This window comes from Ambystoma mexicanum, chromosome 7q (genome assembly GCF_040938575.1).
Source record: "Ambystoma mexicanum isolate Mex_15411 chromosome 7q, UKY_AmexF1_1, whole genome shotgun sequence".
Taxonomy (NCBI): domain Eukaryota; kingdom Metazoa; phylum Chordata; class Amphibia; order Caudata; family Ambystomatidae; genus Ambystoma; species Ambystoma mexicanum.
The window spans coordinates 1,149,213,340-1,149,227,285 of NC_090941.1; the positions used below are offsets into that span (position 1 = coordinate 1,149,213,340).

General features: G+C 49.0%; 1 protein-coding gene across 1 annotated transcript in view; it reads left to right on the forward strand.

Annotated features, from left to right (window-relative positions):
* Positions 1 to 13,946, forward strand: part of LOC138528234 (extracellular calcium-sensing receptor-like) — a 357,838-nt gene that overhangs the window by 24,163 nt on the left and 319,729 nt on the right. The window contains exon 3 of the mRNA XM_069639690.1: positions 1,996 to 2,838. Coding sequence (XP_069495791.1) covers positions 1,996 to 2,838 — 843 coding nt within the window. The remainder of the gene's footprint in view (positions 1 to 1,995; positions 2,839 to 13,946) is intronic.

The window sequence follows — 13,946 nt, forward strand, 5'->3', positions numbered from 1 at the left end:
CTCACCGATGCCTCTATGGCTTGGGACCAGAATATCTAGCCCAACATCTCCATTGGCTGCCTAAACACAGGAGCTTGAGTTCTAACAACACCTCCCTTTTGGTGACGCGATGTTCCAAACGTTCCGTTGTGACAAGACGGTCTTTCCCTCATGCAGCCCCGAGTCTCTGGAATGAGCTTCCCCTCAATCTCAGAGCGTACTCATCTCTTACTGCTTTCAAGAGGACCTGAAGACAGCACCATTCTGCTAATTTCTTGAGCTAGTTACCAAACACTTTTATCCCCTGGTTGCCTCTATTTTCTGTTTTCTGTATGTTTGTATTGTTTAGTCCCCCCATGCCCACGGGCTCTCGTCTTTTGCGCTATCTAACTAAATTAAATAAAAAATACATTCAAACCGGACGGTTTGTCATGCAGTCAGCTTTTGCACACAGACCGTCCATGCGGCTCCTCTGACCACATGTAAGACTGACCATTCAAACTTTCCACAGAGATAATCGGCACGTGGGTCCTCAGTGTCTTGCTTAAGCGTCGCTATGTAACCTTCAACAACTGACGAGACTGGCTGGGACCGGAACATTTCATTGCAGGATAGGCACCCTATGGTGTCTGCTAAATAGACCTTCACTTCATATATAGCCTTGCTGTGACAAGCATATGTAGGGCCTCATTACGAGATTGGTGGTAGTCATGGCGCTATTTGCGCCATGACTGCCACCAATAACGTGTCCGGCACCGGTCTCGTTCAATGGGGACTTACCGGTGTAGTCCAACCTTTGCTGGACCAGTAAGTCCCCATTGAAAAAGCCATTCCCCATTCCCATTTGAGCCCCCATAGGGCTCAATGGAAATGGGGAAGGCGCTATTAACGGTACCGCAAATTGCGGTACCGCTATTGGTTCTGATTTCCCTTAACGGGTCCCGTCCATAACGCCTGGTCAGACCAGGCGTTAAAGGAGGGACCCGCTAAGGGAACTCGTAGTAGGGCGGTAAGGGATTACCGGCACCGGTCTCCTTACCGGTGCCCGGTATCCCTTACCGCCACACTCGGAATGAGGCCCGTAGTCTTTTCTCAGAAGATGTGTTTGTCCCTTACAATAAATGTGTCACTGAAACCTTTCCAGGACGAAAGCTTGGATACTTGGTTAGAGTTTTAATTCCACCCAGATCTCAGGATCATGCACTATATTAGACAATGAGTTATACAGACTCATAATGTGCAGGATGTGTCTACCAACACTATCGAGCTGTGTGTGTTTCCATAAGCAGATCCTAAGTCCTGGATCTATCCTGGACTGCACCAAGGATTTCAAGCGTTCCCTGATTCACCGTGGTACTTTTCCATGTTTAGTGTTAGCTATGAGGTGGTGCTCTAGTGCCACCTGGAAGCCAAAGCTATTGCATTGGAGTACAGATAGGGGTAGATGGCATATGAGGAGGGGCACAATGCTTGTAGGTGTTGTTTGGTTATTTACCCACCCATTCCTGCCCATGGCTATGCTACTCCCTATGACCATTCCCACCCACTCCCTGCCCCTCCCTGCCCAATTCACAGCCACCTGGGATCTCTTTGGGTGAGCTTTATCAAGCCTTACCATACAACTTTGCACTTCATGGTCCTCCCACTGTTATTTCAAAGTACTCTTCTGAAAGTCTTAATTGGAGCTGTAAAAGTGGTAATGGTGCAATAAAAATTTCTTAATCCCTTTATGTATAAGCAATCTGCATGACCTTTGCTAAATTCCTGTTAAAAACCAGCAGTGGCAAAGCCAAACGTTTCAGCTTGTGTAAAGGTATAATATGAGCCAGTTAGTACTATTACGCCACTGCTTTGCAAATGCCTTTCCTATGTCTACAGAAAAGCCCAAACTGTTGGCATTGCCAGTGCTTGTTTAGCTGCTGTATGGTGCATTGATCACTGAGGGCTGATGCATGTGAGCAGCTTTATGGTGGCATAAGGAAATTGATATTGATGGACTGTCCTTACTTTCGGCAGATCAGCCATTCTGCGGCACTCTCCACCCTGAGCAACAAGCTCCAGTTTCCATCCTTTCTGCGCACTGTCCCCGGAAACACACTGCAGAACATCGCCCTGGCTCAGCTAATGGAACATTTTGGTTGGACGTGGGTGGGCATGATAATTTCTGATGATGAGGTGGGCCTACAGGGAGGGCAGCAGGTGAGGGAGGCCATCACACAGAAGAACAGCTGTGTGGCATTCATGGAGAGAATCCACTTACGGTACTCAAGAGGGAAGGTCCTCCAACTTGTTGACTTCATCCAACGACATCCAGTGAAGGTGGTCATTGTGCACAGCGCAGAGGTGCACCTCAAGGTCTTTTTGGAAGCACTCTACACCCACAACGTTGCTGGAAAGGTCTGGATGTTCTCTGCATACTTCGTCATCTCCCCTGGTCTCCTCACACGGCAGGCAAGGATGGTCCTTAACGGGTCCTTGGGCCTCATACCTTACACCGGCACCATGCCCGGCTTTGAACAGTTCCTTTACCAGATCAAACCATCCACACCTCTAGGAGACAGCTTTACCAAACCCTTCTGGAAGAAGGCATTCCATTGTGAGTGGTCGGTGGCCAATGGAAGTGAAACTAAAATGGCAAAAGAGGAGAGAGGGCAGCCAGCATCTTGCACTGGACAAGAAACGTTTGATAGAACAACCTTATCTCTGTTTGAACTGAGTGATCTGAGCTACTCCTTCCACAGTTATGCAGCTGTTTACGTCTTCGCTCATGCACTAAACACTCTGATGGACTGCAAACCAGGCCAAGGACCTTTCACTGGTGGATCATGTGCTGACAGGACTGAGATCCGTCCCTGGCAGGTAAGGACCAGCATTGCTAATACAAGGCAGAATAATACTATATCAATGTTGACTGAAAGAGAGACAATTTGTACTGTCTGGACCCAGGACAGGTAAGCAGGACGCAGAGAGCACACAGGAGTCAGCAGGTACAAAAGGTAAGTAGGTTTTATTTTTATTTCAGGTTACAAGTTAGAAGTGGAGGGAGAGCATAGGTAGAGGTATCCTTCTCATTGTATCTCCCATCCTGAATCCCTAACCGTCCTCCGTGGACCCCTGAAGGGACCCAGGGTTCTATCACCATCTAAGATTCCATGGCGTGCATCGCATAAGGCAATGGAAGCCCCACACTACACAATCCTTCAGCAAGAGCCACCAGAGACATTCATAGTGTGAACTGGAGCAAGGATCCGGTCCTCACTAAGTAAATCCACTTCATGTTTTCAGAATACCCACACAAAAAGATTTCAAAATAGTGGCTCTTACAGTGGTTATATTGAAAATCTGGTGTGGGCGAGGCTCTCAAGAAGCAGACTTGAAAACCCCTGAATTAGTGTGAATGACAGAGAAAGATATTATGAAATAAAAAGACCAATGGTATCCAATTGTTACGGCTCATTAAAACGCTGACGTAAGAAAAGTAAGCCTCCCAGAAGCCAGGCTTTTACCACAGCCTGGTAGAATGTAGGACCAAGGGGGTTGAAGGGGGGTCGAAATGGAGGGACACTCACAGAGCATTGCAGGCAGCGGACAAGCCACTGGGGAGAAAGTTGGAGGATGTTCAGGAACTTTCTAAAAGGATGTGTGCATACAGTTGGGTGAAACTACGCAAAGAGAATGGGCCTCATTACGAGGGTGGCGGAATGGGTTTAACGGCGCCGGTAATGGTGCTGGTGCCGGTAACCCCATTCCGCCATATTACGAGGTTTCCTTGCAGGACCCCCTCTGAACTTCTGGTCAGACCAGACGTCCTTTGCGGGTCCCGCAAAGGGACCAAGGAGCTAATAACGGGCCCGTTATTAGCTCCATCCCCATTCCCATTGAGCCCTATGGGGGCTTGAATGGGAATGGGGAATGGTTTTGTGAATGAGGAATTACTGGGTCCTCCAAGGTTGGAATGACCCGGTAATTCCTCATTCACAGACCCCGGACCCGGACACGATTTTGGAAGCAGCCATGGCGCTAATAGCACCATGGCTGCCTCCAAACTCGTAATGAGGCTCTATGGCGCATTTCTTTGTTGACCGTGGCCATGTCAGCATTAGGTCCCCAACCAACATTTTCTACAGAAAGTAGTGTACAAAACAAAAGTGAGCGATGTTAATGCATATATTTTGCTTGCACCTAGGGATTTGTAGCAACCAATCAATGGCCTTGAATGCAGGTGGGGTCCTACAGTAACCGCTCACGTCCTCTCTGCGATCCAAGCGCCTCCCCTGGATGTCTGCTAATTTATTTTTGCCATCCAAGACCACCCCCGCTCCTCCCCACGCCCCCACCTACAACCCTCTTACCCCCCCACACACACACACACACACACACACACACAACACCACTCAAGTGATCGTCACCTTCAGTCCTCTTTCGACTCTGCTGGAAATAGAAAAGAGACATACTATACTCCCTTTCTATTTTTCATAACAATTACCATCTTTTTTTTAAATTGAGATTAGGGACGTTCAATATGTTCAGAGCTCAACTCTCATGCAACAATGCACTTTCCCACTATTAGTACCCCAGAAGAAGCCCCTGGGGTGCTAATAGCAATAAACCCCAACAGGAGGGCCATAGAGGGCTTGTAAAGGCCCTGAGCTCTTGCCGGGTCATCGATGTGCTTGTGTCTGTCTAGCACAGACTGGCAGGCTGTTACAGGTCCTGCCGCATATTACCACCAGGTAATGGGGCCAATCAATCAAGCGGCCGGGACTCAGGCGGAACCCCACAGTACCAGTTGCATTTTCTCAGCCACGGAAGCGCCTCCCCGGTTGTGTGCCAAGTACTCACACTTTCCAAGGGACTTTCTCCATTTAATATTTTGTATGGTCGCATCCATCTTTGGATTTCTTTTGGTCCATGGGAGATTGGGCACACGCAACACGGGTGGAGGCAATTTCCTGTTGCAAAAGAAACAAACACCCCACCCTAGAGGAAGTCCCTGGGCTTTTCATAGTGATAAACAATGCTCGTGGGGCAGATGGAGCAGGTACAGGCATTGAACTCTTGCAGGGCCCCTGCTGCATTCTAGCCTACATGGCCCGGGATGGCATGCCGTTACCCACCCTGCCTGCCCCTTCTAACAGGGGATACCACTGTACCACTAGCCACCCCTCTCTCCTGGTCAGACCACTCTCTCCTCTTCTCCCACCTGGGTCCCTTTGGGCCTCTGACTGTACCCCAGAAAGCCCTGCAAACTTCGTTCACTAACATCCGCCCGATGAAACAAGTTTCAGCTGTTGCCTTTTTCTTTCTTCATCCCCCCTCATCCCCTACCTCAGATTCTACCTCTGACTCTGTTCTCAGCAACATCCACTTGTCCATCACCAACGCTCTTGACATGAGGATCCGCCTGAAACCCGCCTCTAAGCGTAACACCTGGTACGACTCTGAACTTGCGGCCCTGAAACGAAAGGACGGGCGGCGGAACAGAAGTGGCACACTTCAGGCTCACCCTCTGACAAACTGGCCTGTCACCTGCTCCAAAGGCAATACAGACTCCCCATCTGTGCCAAGAAAAGAGCCCACATACAGGCACAGGTTTCTGGTGCATCCAACAACGCGGCTGAACTTTTCAAGGTCTGCAGGGAACTAGCCAACCCGTCCGCAGTCTCCTACTCCCCTTCTCATTTCCAGGCCCTCTGCAATGCACTGGCCACTCACTTCATCACCAAAACTCAGGACATCCTGAACACCCTTGCTTAACCCCCCTCCGAACCCATCCCACACTCCCTTGCCTCCCTTTGCCCCCAAACCTCTCCTTGCTCCTTCTCCTCCTTCTCCTCTGTCACACCTGAAGACGTTACCAAAGTTGTCCCCTCCATGAAGGTCTCTTCTACACAGGTATCCCCTTGCTCATCCAGGTTCACCAAGGATGACACTGGCTTTCTTGCCCCCGCACTCGCTGATTTCGGGAATCATTCTTTTTCCACTGGATCTTTTCCCTCCTCCCTTAAGCATTCTTTTGTGCGCTCCCTCCTGAAAAGAACCCTCAGCAGACCCTACCTGTCCTGCCAACTACTGACCTATTTCCATCACCAACTTCCTGGGAATCTGCTGGAGAAGCTGATATTGCCCCAACTCAACTCGCACACTGAATTTGTTGGTGGTCCCCACGTCCATCAATCTGGATTCCGAGCACCCAGAGGCACGGAAACTGCTCTTCTGACCACCCGTGAAGAACTACTCGTATCTCTGGACTCCAACTCCCCAACTGTCCTCATCCTTCTCAGTATCTCCTCTACCTTTGACACGATCAACCATTCCATCCTCATGCAAAGGCTCCATGATACCCTTGGTATCTTGGAGTGGGCACAGGACTGGCTGTCAGCCTTCCTAACTGACCGTTCATCCCAAGTCATCCTGGGCACCTTCTATTCTCCTACTTCCTTTTCCACCTGTGGTATCCCCCAGGATTCTATCCTCTCCCCTAACATCTACCTGGTCAGCTTGCACACCTCATCCCCTCCTTTTCCTCCAACTTCCAGTGTTATGCAGACAACACACAACTCTTTTTCAAACTTCCTGCTGACCCTCCTGCAACCTCCATCATCCCTGACTGCCTATCTTCCATCCAGTCCTGGTGCACCTTCAACAATCTCTGCCTCAATGCCAGCAAGACCGAGATCATTCCCATCGGGACCCCTGCTCCCTCCTTCTTCCCTTCACTCTGGCCTTCCTCCTTGGGCTCTCCCCCTGCTCCTTTTTCTGAAGCCAGAAACCTTTGAGCCATCTTCGACTCCTTGCTCTCCTTCCTCCCTCACACTCAGGACATTGCCAAGAAGTCCCACTTTCAGCTCTTCCTTCTCAAAGGAATTCTCCCTTTTCTCACTTTCCCCCACAGGCTCAATGTTACCCAAGGCCTGGTTCTCTTTATGCTTGATTATTGCAATAGCCTCCTCCTGAGTCTACCTTCTTTCACTCTGCAACCCCTCCAGCTAATCCAGAATAGGGCAGCAAGACTTATCCTTGGCCTTAAATCCAGGGACAGCGTCTCTCCTGGCCTAAAAAGTCTTCACTGGCTCCCGGTTTCTGCAGGGATTAAATTCAAATCTCTCTGCCTCATCCACAAGGCTGTCTGGGCCCGGGGACCTCACTATCTTCAACTTTATCTCACTAAATACTCTCCCTCTAGACCAGTATGTTCCTCTGGCACCAACTCTTTGTGTGTAAAGCGTTTGCTAAACAGTGGGTGGGTGGTCGATCACTTTCCTCAGCTGACTCCCTCCCATGGAACAGCCTCCCCCTCCCTCCCTCTGCACCTTGAGCAGGACTTTCTTAAATTCCGGAAGCTCCTCCTGACTTTCCTCTTTACCTCCTCCTTCCCTTCTTCCCTCCTCTGCTAATCGCACAGTTGCTGTGATTGGTGTCGGGGCCTTATGCATCCTCTGGGCCCCTGACCGCCCACACCCAATCGCCCCCATTCATGTCTACCCTTAGCACTTGCCCTGGCACAGCCTTTGCCCTGGAGGTTCGCGCTTACGCCTAACATGGCTCCAAGCCGTGTAGCACTCACCATACCACGCACTTCATCTGTGGCTCACCCATGAGCTCCGACTCCACAGCACTTGCCTCCTCTACCCTGTTCTTTGCTGCACTTGCACATTCTGAATACTCACAAGGCATAATAGGTTGATTCTTTTTTCCCTCCACTACTAGAAATATTTTGTTTTTAATGTGTTTCACTTCCTTTTTCCCTCCCTTCGCCCTGTGGGCCCATTGAAACAGTATTTCCTTGCTGCATAAGCACCTAACAAGCAAACAAATAAATAAATAAATACATCAACGCTGATCACTTCTAGTCAACCAGGTTATTAAGAAATAAATTCACCATGGGGAAGCGCCAATGAAAAATTATACTGTGCATGTGGTAATACACATACTGCAGTCAAGTGGTGTCACATTGAATGTTCTAGCGCCAGAGATGAGGTTGCTTTGCATTTTCTCACAGACACCAATAATTATTTCAAATGAGCACACTGGAAAGGGGTGCTGATCAATCAGGATGCTCGATACGCAGTCTCTATTCTATTGTATGGTACAAGCCTGCATTTCCGAGCAGCCTGGTTAGCCAGCACCCCATTGCCTTCCCCGCTCTTCCTTCCCTCTCACCTCTTAGCACCTGGTAGTTTCCTACGTGGGTGCTGAGAGTGTTTTTTTTCTTTTTTCCCAAGAATTTTTCCCACACATTGCTGTTCCCGAAGTCCGTTTTCAATGTTGACGAAGTGACAGTTATCAACATTGAAAACGGAGCTTCGAGGACAGCACTGCGTGGCGCAAGGCAACGCAGCAAGAAACAAGTTATTACCTGTAACTCCTGTTCTCCAGCATTGGTATCTTTCATGGATTCAAATGCTAATGAATATTCGCCGTCGTCAGGATGGGAATCCTTGGTAATATTAAAGCAGTTTTGCTGTAAAGGTTAAAACTGCTTGTCATTTATGTAGCCTATTGCTGTCACTTTGGGTCATACTGCCCCAGCCAATTACATAAGTCCGCCTTAGCTCCACTCCTGGTGGCCATCTTCAGATTTGAAAGCAGATGTAATGTGACAGTAGGAACTAAGAAGAGCCATAGAAGGGTAGGCAGGAGGGACGCATGTGAATCCATGAAAGATACCAATTCTGGCGAACAGGAGTTACAGGTAAAAGACTAGTTCCTTCTTCAGCATTTGATCTTTCAAGGTTTCACATGTTCACTGAATATGATAAAACAGCAGAACATATGCACAACCAATGGGGGGTGGCATAGCTCAACAGAAGCAATTGAAATTCACCTCTGGAACGGTTCCTCCCTGGAATCCCTGTCAATGCACTAGAACCTTGTGAAGGTATGGGCAAACCTCCACGTGGCTGCCCTGCAGATGTCGTGCAGGGGAACATCAGACAGGAACGCTGTAGTAGATGCCACAGCTATGGTGGAATGGGCTCTTGGGCTACTCTTAAACTGGTGGCAATCTAGGTGCATGTGGTGAGTTCAACAGGCCGGTGGTTTGAAATGGAGCCATCGGAGGCCTTGTTTTGTCAGAACTCCTTTGTGCGGGTGGCGTAAAACATCAATGCACGCACAACATCCAGCGAGTGCAAGGCACTTTCTGCTGGAGAAGTGGGGGCACCAAAACAACAGGCAGAATTAGTGGTTCATTAACGTTGAAAGCTGTGGGAACTTTTGGCATGAAGGAATGGTTCGTGCAGAGCACTACCTTGGATTGTTGAAAAGATAAGTATGGAGGTTTGCAGGAAAGAGCTTGCAGTTCTCAGACTCGCCTGGCAGACATAACGGTCACTGGAAAAGCTGTCTCCCATGAAAGGAACTTCAATGGAGCCCGGTGAAGGGGTTCAAGCGATGGGCCCATTAACTTGGAGAGAACCACATTAAGTTCCCACAGTAGAACTGAAACTTTTACTGGAGGAATTTCCCGGAACAGAACCTTGAGGAACCCCTTCACTAGCCTGTGTGGCCATAGAGACAGCTGGTCTTTAGTGTGCATGTAGTGTGAAATGGCTACCAGATGAACCTCAATGGATGCTTTTGCCTGTGATAGAAGATATGGTAGAATGTGCACCACTTTGACCCGAAGAGGGTTTAGCTGTTGCGACCAATAGCATATGGCAAACCACCTCCATTTGTGTTTATAGCATGCCAGGGTAGAGGTGCTCTAGTGTTTGCCAGAATTGTTCTGCATTCCAGTGGCAATGAGGAGTGCCCACATTGTAGGGCTGCAGGAGCCGATTCGTCAACTTCGGGGATGCTGGTTCATGATGCAGTACGGATCCTCCATCTCTAGAGAGCAAATCTGGCAGACAAGGGAGCTTGACGTAAGGGGCCACGGACAGGTAAAGGAGGTTGGAGTACCAGATCTGGTGCGGCCATGCTGGGGTGATTAAGGTCTTCTTGCAGTCGCTTTGTTTGAGTGTGTGTTTAGCACTCGAGGTAGCAGTGGAATTGGAGGGAACGCATAGAGGAACAGACCTTCCCAAAGAATGGAAAAGGCATCCCCAGACTCCCAACTTGAGGGTATCGGCTGTCAAGCTGAAAGCGCTTTGAGTTACCTGCTGTGGTGAACAAGTCGATCTCTTGGCGACCCCACTAGGAGAAGAGGAGAAGAACCTGGTTCTGGAGAAGAATGCCATTCGTGGCAGAATCTCTGCTCCCTCCTGATCGGATCTGAAATGTTATTATGGATCCATGGTAGATGAAATGGGAGGAGAAACACATTCTGTGATATTGCCCAGTTCCATAGCGCTTGAGCTTCCTTGAACAGTATGGGAGAGTGGGGGCCACCCTGCATCTGGATATGAAACATGGTGGTCGTGTTGTTGGTGAAGATGCAAACCACCTTGATCAGGAGTTGCGGCTTGAAGGGTTACAGGGTCCAGATCAATGCTCTCAGTTCCAAGACATTTATGTGTAGGGCTTTATCTTCTGGCTGCCACGGCCCTCTGGCGTGGTGCTGGTCCACGTGACCTTCCTATCCCTCTACGGAGGCATCAGTGCTGACTGTGGCCTTGTACACCAGAAGGCAAAAGAGAGCACCCTCTGTGAGGTGCTTGCAATAATTCCACCACTGGAGAGTTCAGCGGAATGCCAGTGTGAGGGCAAATTTGTCTTTTAAGGAACCCAACACTTGCTGCCATTGAGCATTTAGAAACTCCTGGAGCAGTCTCATACGAAACATGTAGTGTGGAACCAGGGGGATGCAGGAGGACATCATTCCCAGTAGGGATTTAATGGATCGGACTGTTGTTATCTGCAATTTGGACAGTTGTTCAATCTCGCGAAGTATGGCATTGACCCTCTCCACTGAGGGGGTCGCTAGACATGTCAGGGTGTTCCGTCATGAACCCAGGAACAGAGCGTTCTGGGTGGAATGATACGCAGGACTTCGGAAAGTTAAAGGAGAACCCCAGAGAAGTTATGCACAGGATGGCTTCCTCTGTATGCGAGGTCGCCAGGGGCAGGGATGGGACGCGCACCAACCAATCATCCAGGTAAGGGTAGACGTAAATGCCTGTGCGGCGGAGATGGGCAGCCACTGGAGCTAGGCATTTCATGAATACTCTTAGTGCTGGTTTTAGGCCAAAGGACAGAGCCTTGAATTGATAATGCTTGCCTTGCACTACAAACCTAAGGAAACATCTGTGTTTTTGGTATATGGGGATGTAGAAATAAGCATCTTCTGAGTCCAGAGAGGAGAGGAAGTCTCCCTGTTCCAGCTGGTCGAGAATGTGTTGAAGAGTGACCATGCAAAATGTCTGTGAATTTAGGAACTTGTTGAGTTGTCTGAAGTCCAGTATGAGCCTCCATCCTCTAGACTTTTTATTCACCAGGAAGTATCTGGAGTACAACCCGGAGCAACAAAGGTGCGATGCAAGGACTTCTAAAGCTCCCTTTTCTAAAAGAGACTGAACTTCTTGTATGAGGAGGGACAGGAGCTGTTCCTTTATCTTTATGAGTGGAATAGAAGGACATTTTCCCATGAACTCAAGGGTGTGACCCCCTACGAATGACTTTGAGCACCCAATTGTTGGTGGAGATGTTTTCCCATTGAACGACAAATTCGGACAACCGACCTCCCACTTGGGTGCTGAAATGGGAGTCAGGGTCACAGAGCTCTGCAGGCCTGCTTAGGAGTGTGTGTTCTTGAGGAAGATCTGCCCACTGCTGGGTTCCTCTGTACGTCTGCGGCCTCCCCTTGTAAGCTTCTTGCGAGCCGGTATGAGATGTTTGTTTGTGATAGGATGGCCTCTGGTGGTACTTGCAAACCTTTCCTAACCAGACCGAAAGGACTGCCGACATTACTGCAGGGTGCCATGAGAACAGGCGGTATCAATATCAGCCTTTATGGTCGGCAGGGTTTTGACAACTTTCTTTCAAAAAAGGTCAACCCCATCAAATGGCATTTCGACTACTTTGGACTGCACCTCTGGTCTAAGTTTGGTTGCCTTCAACGATCCTTGGCTTCTTAGTACCTCTCCGTACCCCATCTGGTGAAAGCAAGTGTCCGCGATGTCCAACACGACTGTGATGGTATGGTCTGAAATGGCCTCTCCTTCGCGCAAGAGCACCAAAGCTTCCTCCCTCTTGTCATTGGGTATAAAATCTGATGGGACCCATCTTGTACCACAATTCATGGTCATACTGGGAGGGAATCGCCAATGAGTTGGCCGCTTTGATGGTGGTAGCAGCTGTGGAAATAACCCTCTTGCCGAAGGCGTTGTGCTGACCGAATGCATCATGCATGGGGAAGAAGGGTCTGGCAAGTCTCTTTCGAGCAGCTGCTGATACCACTGAGTCAGGGCAGCGCTTGGTGAGTAGACACTTAGGGGCCATATCCAGTACCTTATACTTCTTCTCCAGGTGGTCCCTTTTAGGAGGAGCTGAGAAGGGGTTCTTCATTACAAGGAGTCCATTTCCCAGATCTCTTCTAGTATGGGGATTCCAACCCCTGACTTCCTAGAAGCTTCATGTCTCGTGAACAGGAAACCTTCTTTGCACTGTTCCTCTGGAACAAGGTTGAGCAGCTTAGCGGCATGCGTCATGAGTGCGTGGAAGGAGCCTATTGAATCTGGTGGTGAATCATGCAAAGGTAGGTCTGCTGGCTCACCATCTGCTGGGACCAGGTCATCAAACTCATCTGTTGTGTAGGTGTCTGGGTACCTATGAGTGTCATTGTCAGACCCAGTGTCAGTGTCTGTGAGGGCAGTGACCAGTACTGAGAATGATTATCCGGCTGAGGTGGCCGAGAAGTATCTATATCTTCTCTTGATGGCAATGCCGGAGGGTTTCTAGGATGGGCTCCTTGAGGGGCCGGAGAAGGAACACAGTGTTTTCAAGGTATATAAGATATCAAGGGAAAGGGAAAGATTCCCCGGTGGGTTGAACTAAAGGCATTGGAGGTTGAACTGGGGAAATTGGATGAGGTATCAGCAGAAGAGTATCAGGTTCTTTGTTGATTTCTTTGTGGTCAGAAAATAAAACCTCTAGAGGCTTTTCATCTGAAATGTTACATCCTCGAAGTAACTTGGCAGGTGGCGCTGCAGCACGTGATACAGAGGGAACCATGGTGAAGAGTGTATTGACTTTCGTGGGCCATGGCAGAAAAGACAGTGCTGGAGGCATCTCCCTGTCGACACTAGCACCTCTGGGAAACGTGTCAATCAAAGGATTCTGTAAATGGGAGACCAACTGTACTGAAAATGGTCTGGGAGGCAAAGAGATCTTCACCAACGTGGGCTGCTGGTAAAGATGGTAGTCGTTGACCAAGTTGTCAACTAGGTCTACAACTAGGTCTGCTGGTTTGTAAGCCATCAACTGAGTCGTTAACAAGGTTTTTGCCATTGGCGATGACTTTGGCCTGTGGCTCATAGACAAAGTAGACGTGGACGTTGTTAAGACGGATTTCTGAACTCTGTCCTGGTGGCGCAGAGGTTCAGAAGGCCAACCTAATTACTTGGAACAGGGTAACCTCTGGACAAGCCAGACCAATCAAGGTAGCGATCGCGGCGGTCAAGACTAGGTCTCAAGAGGGGTGAGGGTGACTGAAAGCCCGCAATGAGCACACAAAGCAAGAGCGCTTACAAACTACTCCAAACAGTTGTTTATATCAAAAATAGATACACATTTATTATAAGGCCTTGAAACTAATAACTACAGTAAAAGCAGCAATATACAACGATATTAAACCAACACATACACTATCCACCCAATATATATACAGAATACACAGTTTCACAGCATTAGCAGCACGAAATATGTTATCCACCTGCAGGGGAAGGAAAACAGGCAGTGCGAACCAATGCGTGTGATATGTCCGCCTTCTGAGGCCCCTAACTAGATGGTAGTCCAATCCCTACGAAGAGTGGAGCCTAGCGCTCAAAAGTACCTGCACACGCCGGTGCCAATGGGCAGAAGGT